Source organism: Gopherus evgoodei, chromosome 9 (genome assembly GCF_007399415.2).
Source record: "Gopherus evgoodei ecotype Sinaloan lineage chromosome 9, rGopEvg1_v1.p, whole genome shotgun sequence".
Lineage (NCBI taxonomy): Eukaryota > Metazoa > Chordata > Testudines > Testudinidae > Gopherus > Gopherus evgoodei.
Genome location: NC_044330.1, coordinates 5981238 through 6001083, shown reverse-complemented (window position 1 = coordinate 6001083; position 19846 = coordinate 5981238). Strand labels below are relative to the sequence as shown.

General features: G+C 55.1%; 1 protein-coding gene across 1 annotated transcript in view; it reads left to right on the top strand.

The window, feature by feature from the left end:
• RUBCN (rubicon autophagy regulator) overlaps window positions 1-18567 on the top strand; it is a 60066-nt gene extending 41499 nt beyond the window's left edge. Inside the window, 14 exon segments of the mRNA XM_030574539.1 lie at window positions 2316-2346; window positions 2348-2374; window positions 3400-3492; window positions 3494-3530; window positions 6216-6311; window positions 6313-6359; window positions 7541-7605; window positions 9164-9193; window positions 9196-9401; window positions 10380-10441; window positions 11423-11576; window positions 13920-13974; window positions 13977-14012; window positions 15179-18567. Of these exon segments, the coding sequence (XP_030430399.1) occupies window positions 2316-2346; window positions 2348-2374; window positions 3400-3492; window positions 3494-3530; window positions 6216-6311; window positions 6313-6359; window positions 7541-7605; window positions 9164-9193; window positions 9196-9401; window positions 10380-10441; window positions 11423-11576; window positions 13920-13974; window positions 13977-14012; window positions 15179-15336 (1097 nt within the window). The 3' untranslated portion in view covers window positions 15337-18567.
• Window positions 18568-19846: the final 1279 nt, after the last annotated feature.

The window sequence follows — 19846 nt, the reverse complement described above, 5'->3', positions numbered from 1 at the left end:
CCCTGCCGCAGGTTGCTCGCCCTACAATGCTCGCACAGTGTGCGCCCCCTGTTTGCTTGGGTCTGTCTTAGCCTGGGATCTCTGAGCCATTCCACAAGGACCGAGAGAGGCTGGCTTCCTCTCCCATTCAGGCAGCAGTTCTGCTGGGTGGGGAGGCCACTTCCTCTCTCTCTGTGTAGCTTCAAAGCTTCGGTTGTTATCAGGTTGTAGATAACATGGATTTCCTAGTCCTGAGTGCACCTCAGTGCACTATCTGCTAGCAACATGTATCTGACGGTAACTGCCTGCTGCCAAAGGGCTGGGTCTGACTCCCCCTTATGGCTAATCCTCTATCCTGGACTCAAGTCTAGAAAGACACGTGAAGGAGAAGCTTAATATTTAGCCCAGCGTTTAATGCATCTTAAGATGCACCCCTGTTTCTTAGGTTGTGAGTATTTAAGAGCAGGGCCTTTGTTGTCGTACCCTCTGGCTATACAAACAGCTGTCCTGATACTTTGGAAAGCCCCACACCCCTCCCCTTCCCTTCCCAAGGAGAATCCCACCTTCCTGCTGAAAAGATCCCAGCTGAGCATTCTGGGTTTCCCTGCCACTGTGTGCTGCTCCTCTGCTGTGCCTTCGGAGCTGGGACTGAAACGGACAAGAGTCCTGCAGCAATCAGCAAGCAACTGAGTATTTCAGTGCCCAGCCTACTTGGGGGAGAGGAGTTGAGAGTTGAACCAACAGCTACGTTCCCATTAACCAGACCCAGCTGCCTCTCTAGGTCTCCCCTTACCCTCCTTAAGGGGGTCCCTATGGATTTTGAGGGTTGGCTTTTTCCTGCCTTGATCTGATATTTTCTCCCCTTTTCTGTAAATTCCTTGGTGTTAAAACCCAAGTTTCCACCCACAGGGCACTCTAAGCCTCCCTAGCCAAGCCCTGCCTCACGCTGCTCATGGGCTTGGCAGGACGGTACAGACAGGAGATGCAGGAGTTAAGTGTTTTTAAGGTTGACTCGGGTTTCCAGGGATAATGGGACCAGATCCAGTCTGGATGTAAGCAGGATTATTCTCATGACTGGTGGGAATCGTACCCACTTATCTCAGGGCTGAATATGATCCTCCGTATCAAGATGTTTCACCATCGCCCTTCTTGGGGCTGGAATGCAAACCCCGGAGGAATTCTGCTGCCATCACTTCCCAGTACAGTATAAAACCCCCCTCCCCCCAAGCCGTGAAAGCGAGGAGACTGAATTGCTGAGTGGCTGTGTCAGCTGCCTGCATCTAGTAACCACGTTTCACCATGTTTAAACACCATTGTATGGTGGCAAAAGAGCCAGCTCCTAGATTTCTTTGAGCATGTGAACTGGACCTTGACTAAAAGGGAACCCATAGGCATAATTATTATGGGCTCTCAGCTAGTCTTTGACAAAGTCCCTCCCTAGAGAAGGTCCAGGGATGAGCAGTGAAATGCTGCCATAGATCAGGGCTGGCGTATGGACAGATAGCAAAAAGTAGGAAGAAGTGGTCAACTGTTATCCTGGCCAAGGGTTAGCTGCAGTGTAGCCCAGCTAAGGGTCCATGTTCAGTATTTATTAGAGATCTGGAAGGGGGCAGTGTGAGCAGGGTGGTAGCAACATGCACAGGTGGTACCCCTGGATTTAAGTTCCTCCCCTGTAGAGCGGAAAGTGATCCTTCTTTGTGGCCCATTTGATCCTGGGTGCCTCAGCAGAGGGTGGCCAGCAAGGCTGCCGACCACTGCCACTTGCTGTGTGGTTTTTGTGACATTGACCTGTGTCCACTGGGAGATGAACTCAGGCCTCCAGCTCATGTCATGTGGGCTGCTGACAAGCCATCAGCATATGAGCTGCGCTGGTTTGGAACCAGAATAGTAGCGGTGAAGGGCCTGTGTCCCATCACCAGTCCCTTGCAAAGTCAATGCTGTGCATAAAACCTAATAAGCTACTAAACTTCTTAACTAACCCCAGTGTCCTGCCCTCCCCAGCCCCAAGTTTGTGTGTGTGTGGATTTCTCTTAGCTGCGTAACCGCTGGTAGCTAGTGTGTGCCCTGTACAGACAGTAACATTTCCACTCTTAACCCCACCATAGTTTCATCTCCACAGCCACAGGTTCTTCTCCTCTCCCCTGTAGATTGACCAGTGACTGACTAGTTTCAGATCCCAGACTTTCTGGCTGCTGCTTCATTGTCACTGGTAGAAATAGGTGCTGGAGCTCACGTGCTTTTTACACACTGTGATGGTTTTTAATGCAAAATGCTTAGGCTTTGTTTAAAATAGAAGTAACTCTCTGCTTCCGCCCTCTCTACTCTCCTTGATGCAGATGCGGACATCAAGCGGGATGCAGCGTCTAGCGAAGTCTTTCCTCTCCTCGGAATCCATGTACGTCCCCACCCACCCGCCAGAGCGCGAGTCTTTGATCCTCACCTGAGCGCAGTAGGGGCTCAGTTTTGGGACAGTCCTGGAGGGGAGGCTGGGCAATGGAACTTAAGTGAATGCTGAGGGGCTTGGGAATTCCTGCATGAGGGACTGATCCATGGGTTGGCATGGATTAGATTCCACATGAATGGTCTCTTCTGCCACTGATCTCCTCTAATAACTGTCAGCGGAGGAGAAGGGGCAGGGAACAGGAACCCTGGTGAATTAGGAAAGACAGCTCAAGGTGATGGGGACACGTACATTCCCCACTAGGCTCCCAGTCAGACCTGGGGTTCACTTCAATCTCCCACCACGCCATTCCTGTAGTCTGTCTTGAAGTCCTGTGTTGCAGTCACCTTCCTTACAACTAGAAGCTGGACAGGACTCCTCATCCGTGCTACTCCTTAACTGGCCAGAGGAGGCGCTGTTGAGTGGGTGAAGGCGGCTCTTTCTCCTAGGAGACTGAGCCATCTGCCTCCTCATTACTCTTCCCAGCTGAGGGCGTAGGACGGGTCATCACAGCCCTTGGAAATATCATTGGTCTGTTAATTGCTGGCAGCTTTCCAGAGGGCTGGGGGCGGGGGCCCCCTCTGCCTTTGGATGACATGTAAAACTAGGCCCTGCTGGCAAAGATCACGTCACTTTATACTGTGTGGTCTCCTGTCTTGTCCGGATTCCAGCTTCGCTGTGTTCCATTCTGCGCCCAATCCCCCTGCAGGCTCTGTGAGGCCCCATCCCAAATTGCTGTGCCCTGGTACGCCCCACCCCCGAGTAGCCGCCTGGAGCAGTGGATTCCTGTATGTAGTTTGTGGTCTTACTTGAGACTATCTGCTCTAAGATGAGTCGTCATTGTCAGTGCAGACTCTCACAGTGGGGCTGGGAGGGCCACCAGTCAGGAGACCCAGCTTTGATCTCCTTTGCACCCTGGCTGGGGTAGGGGGTTATGCCCCATCTGTTGTGGTGCTTGATCATCCTCTCTTGCTGTGCAGATCCCACTCCTTCCTCCATTCGAACTCAGCGGAGGCCGTGGCCATGGGCCTGCCTGAAGCAGTTGAAGGGATGCAGCTCCCAGCCCTTCTGAACTGGCTGGCTAGTCCCAGAGCAGGATTCCCCCAGGAAGGTAGGCATGTGGGGAGGGACCTCGCTGGTGGCAGTCACACTGATGCACATGAGGGGCGCTGTTTGGGTGCACAAGGACAGAAGCTGGATGCGAAATCAAGGGGATTCGTTTAAATCTAGAGGGCAGAGACCCACTGTCCACACCAGCAAGGGAATCCTTTTGCATGAAGCTCGGATCTGGTGCATTCTGCCAGTCCTGAATGCAGGGCTGGCAGCCTGTCTCCACCTCCCCGTGGCTGTAGAAGAAGAGGGAAGGCAGTGATCACGTCCCTGTGTACTCCCAGAGCTGTGTCCCTTCCACACAGTTGGCTGCAGCGCTACCAGGCAGGTGCCTTGCACTCTTCTGACTCCTCTTGTCCTTGTTTATGAATAGAGAGAGCAGGAGGATGGGGATGGTGGGTAAGATCTAGGCAACGGCCAAGGATCAGCACCCTGAAGCAGCACAGAGTCAAGTGCAGCGACCCTCGGCCTTTAACCAGCAGCCCGGGTGGTGTCGGCTACGCAGCGCCTTGACGGGTCATTTGCTGTTGGTTTTCAGGGGCCTGAGACGGTCTCTCAGAAAGCTCTTAAGCGTCCCCAGTGGTATAAGAAAAGGCAGCTCTCCAAAAAGCTCCGGCGGGTAACGTTGGGAGTGGAGAGCGTGCCCGAGGGGGTGCGTGCGTGGGGCACACATCATGGAGTGTACTAACCGCTCAGACTAAACACCCTCACTGGCATGGAGCAGCGGGCGCATGGCTGTGGCTGCCCCATGGTGGGGCGACGCATGGCTTGGCGTGGGGTGTGAGAAACTCTGCTGAACGTGGAGTTTGTTGTCGTTGCTGTTTGAACCCTCAGCTGTGACCGGCTAGAAGACTGCTCCCTGGCGTGTTGGGAAGCAAGCGATCTCCATGCTAATGGAAGTGGCAGCTAGTGCCAGTAGAGCATGGGCAGGCGCTGTGCAAGGCTTTCCCATATAGCCTCTCAGTCCTGACCCACAGCCTCTCCGATCTGGGCTCCCCATACCCAGCTCTGCCCAGGCCCCTCAGTCCTGAGCCACAGGCTGTCACTATTCTAGTGCCTAGCCATCTCCTGAGGTAGCCACTGCCATTCCTGCCAAACACTCCTCTGTTTTGGGGTACTGGAGTTGATCAGTGTCGCTGGGGTCAGTGTGACCAGAGCAGAGGGTTTCGGGGCGTTCTTTAAGGACGCTGTGGCACTGCGCGTGGTGTAATAGCATGCAGCCCTATAGGCTTACATAGATACCCGCTTGTCATGGATCACTGCCTTGCCACCCCCAAGCTGAGCAGGGGTCCTGCTGGGCAGCAGTGCATTGTGAGTGTGACTCTCCGACTGCTCTTTAAAATAAAGAATGACCCTCGGCCATTGGCCACAGCACAGCCTTGTCCACCTGAGGCTGTAGGGGGATCCCTGAGGTTTACTGTCACCTGCTTGGTTTCTCTAACGCCGGGTGTGTGTGAGGCATGTTCTGTTGTCCTCGTGCTGCGGGGCTCCTGTCCACTGGCTGGTGTTCTGCTCTCTAGTTCTCAACGCAAGTCCCCTTAGGGGTGCAGCTAAAGAGCCGCCTCGGTGTCCGTCTAAGTGATCAGTCATGGGGCAGAGGTAGTTTTCAACTACTGCGCTCTGAGCTCGTCGCCGGGGTCACCCAGACTGCTGATAGGGTCGAGGAGCCAGTCTGCTCTTCTCCGCTGCGCTCAGCAAAGGCTGCGACTGCCTGAGAGTGGCAGAGTTGGTGCTGGGCCTCGAGTCCCAGAGCATAGAGGCCCAGCAGTCAGTCCCGGTGCTACTGCCCACCGCCATCTCTGCTAGCACGTGGACTCATCCTGCCCTGGCAGGGATCATGGGGCATCTGTATCCCTGATAACCCCCAGCTCCACTCCCCCTGGCTCTGTAGGTCACCCCAGAGCCTGCTGCCGTCCCCGGGCTGAGGGAGGTTCTCTGGGGTGCTGTGCGTCCTGGAATCCGCCCTGCTCTCCCTCACAGCTATTTCTGTCCCCCATGAGCTGTGGGCCTGTCAGACCTGCTCAGTCCTTACAAACCCAGGTGTGATCCTCATCCTGAGTCCTGATGCCTCTGATACACCCTAGAGTGGTGGATGCCTCCCCTCTGGGTGCCCTTCTCTTTGGGACAAGTGCAGACTTTCTTTCTTCTGGAAGACAGCCTATGCCCCAGTGAACCCCCAGCGCTGACATACCTGCTACTCCTCGGCCCCCTGCTGCTCGCTTCGGTGAGAGCCCATAAAGCGTGCCCTGCTCACAGAGAGGCTGGAGCAGTGCCCGTAATGGTCTGGGGACAACCTTGCCGCAGAGGGATACCCAGAAACTTGGGGGATGTGGAAGAGAGTAGGGAGGGGGAGGTCCAGCCAGGGTGAAAACAGGCTGAGCGGGCAGCACTGCACCACTGCCGCCTCCTCGGAGGCTCTAGGCACTTCTGAAGATGGGGTGCTAGGCCTTCGGGCATGCAGAGGGAGCAACACACTACTGCTTGTGCCGTGATAGTACAGCAGGGCACTCGGATCAGATGGGGATTGTTCTCCAGCTCCCCCGGGAGATAGACCACTCCTAGTGGAGGGGGGGACGAGCACGCAGGCCGTTTGCCCCGGGACGGCGCTGGAGTTCCCAGCAGGGCAGATGGGCGTCTGCCTCTGCAGTAAAGTTCAGTGTATGACCCTCTCACCTGCCTCTTGCAGCTCCTGCCAATTCCAGACTCTCTGCCCATCTCGCCCGATGACGGAGAGCACGCCGACATCTACAAGCTCCGAATCCGGGTCCGTGGAACCTGGAGTGGCCCCCCCCCGGCCGCAGATCATCTTCAACATTCACCCAGCCCCAACGTAAGGAGCTGCCCATCCCATCTGGCTCCACAGAGGCTCTCCATGCCCCTCCGATCTCCCTCTGCTTCTCCTCTTCCCCCCGATTCTGCATCCTTCCAGCTGGGTCGGCCTGGGCAATTCACTCCATTCACAGCCCAGTAGCTCCACTTCAGCCATCTGGATGGGCTGCTGCTCCTGCCGTCAGATGACATCTCTGCTCCCCTCCAAGCCCCTGTTGTTTCAGACCTGTACTGGGAATTGAACCCTGCTTGGTGTGACACTAACCACTAGGCCTCCAAGCCTGGCTGTGTGTGTGTGTTAAATGAGACCTGCCCTTCCCCCTTTGTCACTGTTTGCTCTGTGATAGAATTATTGTAGGACCTCCAAAAACACACCGACAGTGCAAAACAGCTCCAAGCACTGCTGTTACAGGGCCTTGTGTGTCCAGCCCCCCTCTGGTGGTGTTCAGGGTACATGGCACCGAAAGGACATCTGCGACTCACGTTCCTAGCTGCATTTACAATAGATCCCCTGCCTGTGTCATAGCGGGGGTATGGGGGGGCCCACCTGCCCTGCTGAGCTGTTGTCCATTGTTGTTGTGCCTTGCAAGGGAGGTGTCACTACTCCCTGGCACTGTTGCTGGTGCCTGCACCCGGTGCCAGCTGCTGTTCCTTTGCCTGGCTCCTGCCTTGTGCTCTTGGCTGGTGTTGAGTGCCTGGCTGCCGATACCTTGCTCATCAGCTGAGGGGCGTGCGGGGAGCATCAGGAGCCACAGGACACAAGCAGGTGAAGGCAGTTGCAGTTGGTGCTGCCCATCCGTGCCCCCCCCACACACACACGGAGCTGTGTCCATCCCCCTGGCCAGTCGCTGGGTGCTGGCTGTTGCAGTGTTCGCCATTTCCTACTGAAACCACGGGGTGGCTTCAAGGCAGATCCAGCCCCCTGGTTCATTATTTATCTGTATTATTGTAGCCTGTAGGAGACTCAGTCATGGGCAGGACCCTGTGGTGCTCGGTGCTGTACAGACACTGAGCAAAGACAGCTTCTGCCCCAAAGAGCTGACGCTCTTGGATCCACTTGGCACTCAGCTGCTGGGTGAGAGGGGAAGGCCTAGGTGCTCTCTGCCCAGCTGCCCTCAGCCCTGCTGAGCCAGGAGAGAGCAAGCCCCTCCAGCTCTAACCACCCCTCTTCTCTCTGGGCAGGAGGAAGGTGGCAGTGGCCAAGCAGAATTACCGGTGTGCAGGCTGCGGCATCCGGACAGACCCCGGTGAGTGCTGGAACTCTGAGCATGACAGGAAACTCGACCTCTCCGAGGTGGGTGGTGCTGCATGCACATGAGACAGGAAGGGCAATAGAGACAAGGAGTCAAATGTGTGTGTGGAGGGGGGGATGAGCTGGGAGATGGTGCGGGTTCTCAGCGCAGGGAAGCTGGTGCAGCTTTCTCTGAAGGCCTGGCACGAACCATGAAAGAAGAGAGAAGTGGGGAACCGAGTTACCAAGGGACAGAACCTGAATTCACGAGTGGCCTTGTAACTGACACGTAGCTAGTAGCTGAAGAAGAGGAATGGGCGACACGCCTGCAGCCATGCTCCCGAGCACGCTTTGTAGCGCATGGAATGGCTCGTGATCCAGACAGGGATTGGCTCACAAAATTGGGAAGCCAGTCAGAGTGTGATGCAGTGCAGCATGTAATGGGCACGTGTGAATCTGTTTCGGAATATGCAGATCATCTGATTTACGGTGATGTATTTTGGAGCTGTGGGCACCCTGACCCAAGCCCCTACATCCGAGCCTGCTCAGCTCAGGCTCTGCTTTGTGGAGTGCCAGGAAAGACACCTCCGTGATGAGGTTGGATCTGAATGGAGGGTTTGGATTCCAGAGAGCTGGATAAATCTTCTCCCATACCTGGACGGGGGTGTTCTGGATAAGCTGAGCAGAAAAGGGCTCGGGGAGTCCCAGCATCTCCCAGAGAATGAATCTGTCCAAGTGGCAGCATTTCCCACGGCAGGCTGTCAAAGGGGAGCCTGTGTGCTCGCATGCCCTGCGGATGGAGCAGCCTGCTGCCCCAGGAGGCCATGGGGACAGGGCAGGCAGGGGGCGGCCAGTCTGCCTCTCTGAAGGTATTAAAGGCCCTGGCCCTATCACTGAGCAGAGTCAAGTAAGTGAGGGTGGCTTCGCTCATTTGGATGGTCTGTTTGCGCTGTGGAGCCCCTAGTGTCTGCTCTGATCATTCCTCTTCAGTTCATGTAGCGAAGCTGCTTTCCAGCGAATCCCACAGGCGATCAGGCTGAAGGGGCCTCCTGCAGGTAGCTGCCTGGATACAGCATTCACCTGCTGTGTATTACCAGTAGAGGCCTCTGAAGCAATTGCTTGTCCTAAGTGTAGAGCCAGGGATGGTTGCATGTAATCCATAGGCTTATCCCGGCCTTGTAGACCTCGGGGAGACCACAGATCCCAGCATGCATTGCTCTGAGCTGAAACAGGTGCCTTGTCTGCTGGGACATTTAGGGTATGTCTACATTGCAGTTAAATACCCACAGCTGGCCCATATCAGCTGAGTCGGGCTCACATTATGGGGCTGTTTAACTGCAGTGTGGAGGCTCAGGATGGAGCCCGAGCCCCAGTCAGCTGACACGGACCAGCTGTGGGTGTTTGTTTGCAGTGTAGACATACCCATAGCATCTGCAGAATACGTCACCCACCTGTGGCAGGCATTCGCAATCTGCTCCTCTTGCTGCTAATTAACCACAGACCTCTGGCTCCTGGGGAGGTGCTAACATGGTCCTTAGCTGGGCAGAAGTTAAACTCCCTCTCCGGCCTGCCAGATTACATCAAACGGCTGCGGTACTGCGAGTACCTGGCAAGTACTTCTGCCAGTGCTGCCACGAGAACACCCAGATGGTCATTCCCAGCCGCATCCTGCGTAAGTGGGACTTCAGCAAGTACTATGTCAGCAACTTCTCCAGGGACCTGCTGAGCAAGATCTGGAGCGACCCGCTCTTCAGTGTGCAGGACCTCAACGCCGCTCTGTACCGGAAGGTGAAGGCGCTGAATCAAGTCAGGGTAAGGCCATGGCCTGTGCTTTCCCAAAGAGACCGAGGGGTTCAGCCTTCTCCTGAGAGGCAGGTGTTGCTCCCATCAGTGAACCATGGAGCAGGGAGTAAGACCCACAGGGTGGAGTTTCTCAGGGTGGGGGCATCGGTGCCTTGTTGGGGGCATGCCATCTCCTGCTCTTCTTTCATTAGTGAGCCAGAATACCTAGCTACTGCTGCTACTTACCTTTCTATGTGGGGCCTCTTGTCCATAGATTTCAGAGCATATTACAAAGGTGGGTGGGTAGGTATCTCCATTTTACAGCTGGGGAAACCGAGGCACAGAGAGCTTGAGTGACTTGCTCGCGGTCACCCAGTGTGTTGGTGGCAGAGCTGGGAATAGAAGCCATTAGTCCTGACACCCAGTCCTGGGCTCTACCCACTGGAAATGCTGCCCCTCTCACATCTGCTTAGAGTAACCTTTGCAAGTGTCCAGCTCCAGGAAACCTTTCTGTTGGCGAAACCTGCCTGTTGGTCATTCCTTGTAATGTCCCTTTAAGGGGCCTGGTAGGTGACATACAGAAGCTGATGTTCCAGAAGATCTGAACCGAGGAGGGAAGAGACTGTTACTTGTTGGGGCCCAATCAGGATTTCTCTTGACTTCTCCTGTCAGAGGACAGCTGATGGGCAGATGTTTCAGAGGGATGCTTAAAACCCCCATAATGCATGTTTCCATTGCACGTCTTGTTCACTGTGCAGTAGTACATTGTGGAGAGGAATTTCTTCCTGACCTCCAGCCGGTCTTCAGTTTATGCCTTGACATATGGGGATTGCTAGCCCTCCTGGTTTTAGCCTAGCCCTTTAACTGCTTCAGTGCCAAGAAACCCAAAGCTGGGTTAGCAGCACAACAGCCTCACAAGAGAATGAGTTAAAACAGACTAGAATGGGTTTGGCTGAGGCCTGCAATTCTGTTTGTTTAATGACAATTTTATACTCTGTTTTTCCCCAGCTGTTGAGAATCCAGCTGTTACACTTGAAGAACATGTTTAAGACCTGCCGACTAGCTAAAGAGTAAGTACCAGGCTCCAATTAGAATTTAACTTGCATCAGTTTCTCTCTCCTGGCCAACTGTCACTTGGCAGCTGGGCATGGTAGCTGCTGCCCAGACCTCTGCAGGGTGAGGGCTTTCAAGGATCGTGGCAAATGTTCACGGGATCGGAGACCAGTCCCCCCTGCCTCACCCCAGTCTCTCCCACGCTCTGCGCTGTGGCAGGCCAAGCTCCAGTGCATGTAGCACTCTGAGAGCAGGCCAAGCACAGACGGGCCCAGCGGTTGGGGGTGTGACTAGCTTCCGCTGCCGTTTGCTGGAGAAAGACGGGTGTTTGAGACCTACCCTGTGAACCGGGACTAGATCTCCCTTTGTGCTTCCTCTGTGTCCCTTTGGGATCCCCCACTTCCCAAAGCCACTGCAGCTTTCCTTGCTGCCATTGACTGAGTCGGGCTCAGTGGCCCTGAGGGGTCACTTGAGCGATGAGATGTCCTTCACTTGGCACGAGGAGAGCAGACCCAGTAACTGGCCCACGGTTTCCTACTAACCACTAAAACCCACTAGGCCCTGGGAGGTGTTCAAACAGCTCAGAATCAGCAGAGACGCGTGCCTCAGTTGTAGCAGGCTCTGCCGTCTGGGTGCTGCCCTCACTGGCTGCTCTCTAGACTTGGGCTTGCCCAGCCCCTGTGGAGGGGAAAGGACAGCTGCTTTGGCAGGGATTGGAGCAGCTGAGTGAGACGTGCAGGTGTCGGCTGGGACAGAATCGGCTAAGCTAGAACAGGGTGCAGGGATGAATTGGGAGGCAGGCACTATTGCTGGGTTTCCTAAGGCCCTGCGTGGCGGGAATGGACTCTGGAGAGGTGGCAGAGCCCATTTGGGGGTGGGGAGGTGGAGCAGCGGGTCGCATAGTGTAATTGGCCCGGCAAGGTCACCATAGTTCTCACACTCTAGAGCACTCACCCGCTGATGTTTGGTGCTGAGTTCTGGTGTCTCCATCCCTGCAGGCTCCTGGATTCCTTCGACACAGTGCCAGGTCATTTGACGGAGGATCTCCACCTCTACTCCTTAAATGACCTGAATGCCACTAAGAAGGGGGAGCTGGTTCCCCGCCTGATGGAGCTCATAAAGGCAGGTACCCTGCACATTGAGAGATGCATGGTGGGTAATTTTATCATCTTCTTCACTAGAATGTTTTTTATTATTACTGGATTAGACTTTACTGTATAAACAGCCAAGGAGCGGGACCTGGCTTTATAATGGCAGCAGCAGGGTCTCCAGAACAGTTGCTGAGGGCAAATACATTGTGTGTTAACTGTTCTCCTCCTCCAGTTAGTTTCTGATATGGTGGTTATCCTGTATGTGTGCAGAGGAGTTCTAGCACAAGAGATCGGTGTTGAAGAATAACACAGCCGATTGGTTCAGTTTCAGGAAGAAGCTGCGTTTTCCCATAACCTACAGTGCACCCATTTGCCGTCTCCATCTCTGCTATACAAAAATGGGCTGTATTCCCCTCTGAAAAGCATTGGGATGTGCTTCGTCACGTTCAGGATGGGGAGGCAGCTTGGCTGGTGGTTAGAAGAAGGCACCGAGTCAGGACTCCTGGGTCCTACTTTCAACACTGCCACTGATATTCTGCATGACCGTGGGCAAGTTGTGTCCCAGTTCTATGCCTCAGTTTCCCTACCAGTAAAAACAAGAAACTTCGTTATTTTGCAGGGGAGTGGCTTTGAGATCCTCCAATTGGATGATGCTGTATAGTCGTTGTAATGGTATCCAGTGTACAGAGCACCTTCCCTCCTGGCATACAGCTTCCCATGTTGCCTGGCCCAGAGATCTGTGGTCACCGTCACCACAGCTGTGGGTAACAGCATGTGAACTGCATCCCTGGGGGCCTGAAAGTTAGACATTTCCCTCCATTGCATTCCCAAATGGGCTAGACATGTGTGATCTTACAGAACCAGTCACTGTAATGACATGTTTAGATGCAAAAGCCCTGCATTAAAACAGACTGAGTGTGTGAGTGAAGAAATACCAAGTTGTGAGTTTCCAGGCATCTGTGACTCCAGATAACAAACAGAAATAGGAAGGGATGCTCCAGTCTGCAGGGGAAGAGGAATTTGGGGGGCACTAATGTGTCCTTTGAATTGCAGATTTCCCATCTAATTTTTTTTGATTAACCGTCGTTGCTGATCCATTTGATTGTGTTGCAGTGTTTGTGCTTGTTTTAACTATTCTCCTTGTCTCTAATGAATTTGATTTTAAGAGATGAAATTTAAACCTAGCTTGAATGCAGGGAGGGATGAGGTGAGGTTGGGAGATGGATCCCGGCAGGGCCGGAGATGTAACATTTACTTTCACCTCAAGGTTGAGCTACACTGCAAAAACAACAGTGGGGAGTTGGCTACAACACATCTGAGGTGGTGAGAACACTGGTGCATTGTTTAGTGTAGATGGGAATTAACCACAGCTCTAAGTCATGCTGCAGCTTGGATTTCTCCAGGACTGTAGCCAACTCAGGGTCTTGTGTATACTGAAGATGAAACAGTTTTAACTCTTACACCATAGTTGCCATTGACAACTGGTTCCTCATTAAAGTGATTTTTGGAGGGTAGATATGACCTTAATTTTCTGTGTGAAAACCCAGTGTGATGGGTGACTTCACTCATTGTCTTTAAGAACATTCCAAATGGGCCTCCATGTGTTGCAGCTGTTGGCTGTGTGGGCCACCCACGCGAGGGCAGCAATGCCAATCACCGCCTTTGGGCACGTGTCTGGGGCAAAAGACCAGAGAGGCTGCCTTGGCCTCCGAGAAGTTCCCTACTGAAAGTGGGTCCTTTTTCTGGAACTCTGAATCTTACTGGGAAGTCAAAGGGGACAAAAATAACTGGACTGCCACTGGTTTGGCAGTGTTGTGTGTGCAACCTACTGCCCAGACGACACCCTTGTGGGTGTGTTTATGGTACATCATTTGGTATAACCGCTACTACTTCTGTAGTATTGTGGTAGCATTGACAATACTTGGCACAGCCCATGTACGCAGCAAGACATGGGCATTGCCCCAAAGCGCTTGGGGGTATGTGTGTAATCTAAGAGATACAGAATACCTTGTTCCTCCACCGCCATCCAGCAGACAGGCAGCCCCGCTGTTTGGAGATAGCACAGGCAGCTTGGCTAATGGCACTACAGGAACGCTTTTGGCCTATGGCGTCTCAAATAGACAATGTCTCCAGCCCCCTGGAAAGGCTGGAATCTTGTGGGTCACGTCCAGCAGCCAGGCCTAGCTTGTAGCGGGTCGGTGACCAGCTGCACAAAAACTGCTCTTGAAGCTGGTGTTGTCGCGTCCCGGCAATGGGACAAACCTCTGATTCCCACCTTATTCTTGGCTCGAGATGTCTCAGAGCATGAGATGTCTCAGTCTCTGACTTTGCCAGGGAAATCGGGCGCATTTGCCTCTTCTCCAGGACGTTTCTTCTTCACTCCTCTCCCCTTCTGTTGTTACAGCTGTGCCAAGCCAAAGGCTTCATCTGTGAGTTCTGTCAAAAGGAGGAGGACATCATCTTCCCTTCGAACTGAACAAGTGCAGGGCGTGTGAAGGTGAGATGCTGGCATGCGAGGGGCTGGGAGCCATCGCTGGCCCTGGGCCCATGTCTCCTGGAGCGAGTGTAGTGCAGGAGGCAGGTGCCGCAGTGACGGTTCTGGAGACTGAGCTGGTACAGATCAGGCAGAGTCAGGGATCACTGCTCTGCAGTGTGTCCAAGGCTGTAAAATCAAGTGCCTTGGCAGCCCCTAAGCATGGCCTGTCTGCATGTCGCTTGTTTAATGTTTGTCTAGCCACCTGGCAGCAAACCGGGCTCAGCCTACGCCTCTGACCTGCATCAGCGTACAGCCGACTCTCTAGCCGGTCTGACATGCTCCCTTGCGGGGCAGCCAGAACCATGCCTTGGGGTGGCCTGTAGAACATCCCAGAGTGCACTGCACCCAGCGCACACTAGCCAGCACTGCGGGGGAGCTGCCCACACGTACACTTGCACAGATGGGCAGCGTGCTAAGAGAGGGTGCGGGAACTCGTTTCCACGGTGACTGCGGCCTGTCTTACACCTTGTAACCAGGCCAGATGCATGATGCACATTTGGAGTGTGCCCTGGGCACAAGCCCCCACACCCTGCAGTTGATAACTGGTTTTGGTCACTGTCGACCTGTGCTGATGGCCACATGCACAGGAGCGCAGTATCCCGGCACCAGTCTCCTGAGCCATCCAAACCGCCCCTGGCAATCTACAAATGTGTCCATCTCTTTAAAATTAGACTCTCTCTTGCCGCAAGTGTGTTCAGCGAAGGCCGTTTGTTTAGGGTCACTGTTTCCTTGGCAGGGCAGGAAACCTTTGGGAAAGAGATGAGATGCAAAGGGAAACTGACCTGTCTAACACTGCTGTCCAGAACTGAGCAAAGTGCCCCAAATTCCTTGGTTTCCACGTGCATGCGGTGGGCTGGGCTCTTTCCAAGCACGTGGGCGCCATTCCCACTCCAAAGATCTTTCCCTTTAAGAACCACATAAGAGGTGACCCAGTCAGAACTATAACACCTGGAGAGCTGATCATCCAAGGTGTTGGTAACACGCCCCATCCCTGGCCAGGGACTTAGCGTACCTCCCGCTGGGTGTGGGCAGGCTGTGCCCGGAGCGGGGAGCGTGCCGACACTGCCTGTGTATGTGGCTAGGCCCCAGCTCTACGCTGACGGCGTTGCTTTCTCTCCCTCCCTCAGAGTGCAAGGCCTGCTACCACAAGTCCTGCTTCAAATCGGGCTGCTGCCCCCGGTGCGAGCGCCTGCACGCCAGGAGAGAGCTGCTGGCCAAGCAGAGCCTGGAGTCCTACATCTCTGACTACGAGGAGGAGCTGCCAGAGGCAGTGGCCGCGACATGAGTGGGGTGACGGAGGGGAAAGAGGAGACCAGTGGATGTATTTGTGTGCGTGGCCTTCATCACCAGAGACTAAATGAGGGACTAACCTGACTCTTTCACATTAAAGGAGCCTGTGGGAGGGCTGAATCGTGGAGATCTCGGAGCAGCATGACGGGATCTGCTTGGTTTGCTTCAAGAGAGCCGGTTTCTGTGCACTCTACATGGTGGTGTTGAGGACGGCGGACTCCGGACACTAATTCTTGCAGTCGTGACCCTGCCGAGGTGGACACGCTGCTGCCTTTGTGCAGGGTCCGGCGGCGAGTCCTGTCTGTGCCACACTCCGAGCACAATGAGCATTCATATGCCTGTGTGCTCCCCCTGGCCCTTTAGGGAGGAGCTCAGCCAGATGCTGTGTTAGCCAGGAGCTGTGCTGTCCTCCCTGAAGCAGGCTCTTGGGAAGCTTCCACTAGGTAGGAGGTGAAAGCTCCTGGCTAGCTCAGCTCTCCAGGGGGGAGTAACTGGAGTCCTGCTGCTGCCTAGGCTGGCTGCCTTGGGGCAGAAGAGAAGGGGCTTTTGCCAAGTTCTCTGCCTATAACACGCCATATCCTTTGCTGCTGACATGATCTTTTTAACTGGCCCTTCTTCAGAACTGATATGACTTGATTTGGGGGCTGGGGGAAGAAACAGCAACAAACAGCGCCTTGTCCTCTGCCTGACGGGAGCCATCATGAACTGCGGATACCCGCTGGGCTGGCAGATCAGGCTGGAGCATGTGGACTGTATGTGACAAAGGAATTGATCTGATTTTTCCCTTAGACCCGGCCCTGCTTTAGCTGCATGCAGGCTCAGGGAGAGATCTCTGCGAGTCGCTGGCGGGAGCAGCCAGTCTCTGCTATTGCTGTTCGGTTCCTCAGACTGTGCCTGCTGCCGACGGAACTCCCACCTGCTGGGTGAAGGGTCGGACTTGTCGGCCCAGAGGCGTGACTGCCGCCTTTCCTGCAACACTAGGTGCTGGGAGATCGCCCTGTGCGATGCTCTGGCACTGGCAGCAGGTGAACAAGGGGCTTCCGCATTCTGGCCCAGAAGGCGGGGAGGCCACAGACAGTGAGAGAGCTGCATGCCCAGCACGGGGAGAGGAAATGCCTTAGCTGAGCCGGAGGAAGCAGGTGGTCTGAAGCCGGCTTCTCTCTGCTGACCTTGCAGGAGATGGGCTGCCAAGTGCTGCTGTTACCCTGGACTGGGGGCTGTGTTTGCATGTGTCTGTCTGCCGGGGTAGGGGGGCTGGGCAGTTACTCTTAGATCCAAGAGCAAGGATCAGTTTGAACAGAGCCAGAGCTCAATCCCCTGGGGTGCCAGGCGGAGTGGGGGCTCCTGCACCAGGCCCAGTGGGGAACCTGTCCGCCAGCACCTGAGAGCAGGTGGTGTGTGCCGTGGTGCTGCCCCCGCCCTGTAGCATTGAACGCTCAGCTTGCCTTGTGGCGCTGTGAGAACCCCATCCTCGCCCGTGGCCCATGAGGTGTAGCCAGGCGACTTAGCTAGACGCAAACTTCTGGGACCGCTGGAGACCTGTAGGAGCACAGGCCTGGATCTCTGCCTTGTGCTGGGCACTCAGGTGACTCCACGTGACACTCACCCCCCACTATTTCGGAGCTTGATGAAGCCACAGTCAGTCTCAGTGGAGCCTTTCTCCCATCCATGCTGCACCCTTGGTGTAGTGTGTCCTCCCTCCAGTGGATTCTGGCCAGGCCTGTTCAAGACCCTAGCGTTGGTGTGTCGGACCTGCCAGTTCGTGCTGGGCTCCCCTGATCCTGTGTGACCGCAGGCTGTTCTGTGACATGCACCTTTCACCTCCCGCTAGCAGTCCAGTACCTGCTGGATCAAAGGCTTGGGGAGGCAGACAGAGCAGCAGCTGAGCAGGCCCCATGCTTCAGCCAGCTCCCTTGGCTTTGGGATGAGAGCTGCACTTCATCTCCCTGGATCAGGCGCCCTTGGGAGTGACCGCGTAATGAGCGTCTCTAGCAGGACGGCCAATATCCTTGTAAAGGAGCTGCTCCCGAGCGCCCTGGCCTTGTGATGCAGAGCACCACGATGTCAGGAGATTAGCCCAGTCCAGAACTTCTCCCCAGGACCTCACGCTCCTCAGTCACTGCCTAAACCGCTTGCTGTGTGTTTGTGTGGAGGGATGTGGTCGTCCACAGTGCCCACTGGCTGCCCCCGGCCCAGCGTTCCTCAGAGCTGGTATCAGATCAGTCCCCAGAGCAGGAGTAAAGCTGTTGAATTGCCATCCGGAGTCCCCACCGAGCTGGTGCCCCAGGTCAGCTCCGCTTCTCGGTGTATCATCTCCGTTGGGCTGATCTCTGTGTACGCAGTGGTGTTTTAAGTTGCTCTTTTTTAAAGGCAATTGCTCCTGTCTTTTTAACAAGCTGCTTTCATTTGAGTTGGTCACTTGGGGCCAGATTTTAAAGCTATTTAGGTGCCTAACTCACGTTGATTTCAATAGGAGCACAGCAGTGCACATCTTTAAATATCTGGCCCTTAGTGTCCATCGCCAGCAGCACAGGAGGCCTGGCATGGACAAATTGCACTCCTCCGGCCCTTCATGCTAGCTCCGTCTGAGGAAAGCTCCTGGCACCCAGCTGAGCCTGGGCAGAGCCCTGTGGCATGGCACAGATGGGCAGCGTACTGGTAGTTGGTGTGATTTGGGGGAGTGTCCAGAGAGTCTATAATGCTACTCGCAGGTTCCTTTTTCAATACGGAGATGCAGCCTGTAGCGACTCCCCGTTGGGGTATCCAGTGCTCCCTCGGGGCTGCACGCGGCGAGCGGCCGTTGGGGCTTGTGCTCTCTGCAGGTAGCGGCTGATCTTGGCTCCGGTTTATGGAGGATGGGCGTGTCATGGGCACGTTTCCAGCGCGGCCATTGGCTGGGCGCTCCATGCAGTCGTGTACATCGAAAGGCGCTGTTTGACTCGTGTACGTGTGAGAGGTGGGGTGTGGTGTATTGCCTGGAAGTGGGGGTGATGGTGGCGACTCCCCCTCAGCTCCTGCCCTGATTAGTGGCTGGCACTTCAGGCCAAGTGCAGGGCGGTGACGGGGTTCTAGCCTCTCGTGGACCTGGCCCCGTTCTCAGGGGTGGCTCCAGGTATTTTGCCACCCCAAGAACGGCAGGCAGGCGGCCTTCGGCAGCTTCCCTGCGGGAGGTCCCTGGTCCCTCGGATTCGGTGGCTTGCCTGCGGGAGGTCCACTGAAGCTGCGGGACCAGCGGACCCTCTGCAGGCATGCTGCCGAAGGGCCGCTTGCCTGCCGCCCTCGTGGCGACCGGCAGAGCGTCCCCCGCAGCTTGCCGCCCCAGGCACGCACTTGGTGTGCTGGGGCCTGGAGCCACCCCTGCCCGTTCATGCCAGCGGTGAAGCCCTGGGGGAGCTGCAGAGGCTGGAGCCAAAGTGAAACAGATTGCAGGTGCCCTTGGAAGGAGGGCAGGTGCCGGGGCAGTCTGGGGGCCGGGGAAGGCTGGCTGCATTTTTGGGCTCTGTCTCAGACAGGATGCGCTCGAGGAAGGAGCCTCTCCCCCCCACGCGCCCATCAGTTGTGTAGGTAGGTTGACTTCCTTGCAGTTGCCGTTTTCTCCCAGACAAGAACTTGGGTGACTCTTAAAACGGCAGTGCAGTGGGACCACTGTTGTTTCTTCAGGGGCAGAGCACTGGGAGGTGGGCGCTGAGGCTGATGGTGGAACCAGGTTCAGATCAGCTGTTCAGTGAGAGATCTCCATACTAAATGTATCAGAAACCCAAGGAGTGACTGCTCTTCGTTACACGACGAGGGCGTTACCCCGGGGAGCAGGCAGCAATGGTAGGTGGTTATACAGGGCAGGCCTGAGTTTTGGCCGGTGGTTTAATGGGGAACTGAGAATGCAGGAGCTCCAGAGGTGGTAGAGTTCTATGTAAAGTGGAGAGACGCTAGCATTAGTATCCTATTTCTACATCAGAAGGATGGTGGGATCAAAGCCCAGGGCACCTGTAGCTCACCCAGAACTGACCTGTTGCATGTGCCTTAACCTGAGAACTGACAGTCAGGGTCTGCTTTGGGAGCTTGCTTTGACACCGTCCCAGCCAAGCTGTATTCAGGCTAAATGCCCAGCCTGCAGGTGGTAGCAGCAGCAATCAGCTGCCCTCCCGTTTGTCACATGCATGGCCCATGTCACCTCCTAGCTTTCAGCCCAAGAATGTCGCTGTACTGCACTGATGGCCAGCAAGCTCTAGCTGGCTCCGAACATTGCATGCGCTGTGGCTGGCAAAAGCCGATCCCGTCCTACAAACTGCAGGATGATGATTTTCACTGTCCTACAGCCGTCAAATCCCTCCTTTAGTGTCAGCCATGCCTGGTCTGAGACCTGGCACTATTGTCCAGATCTGTGGTGGCAGTGGTGTCTGCCGGACCGATTCCCTCCCATGGGCCGGCTCTGACACAACACAACAGAACGTTCTGTGACGTTTTGTTCTGAAGCACTTTAACATAGTGAGGTGTTTCCATGGTGG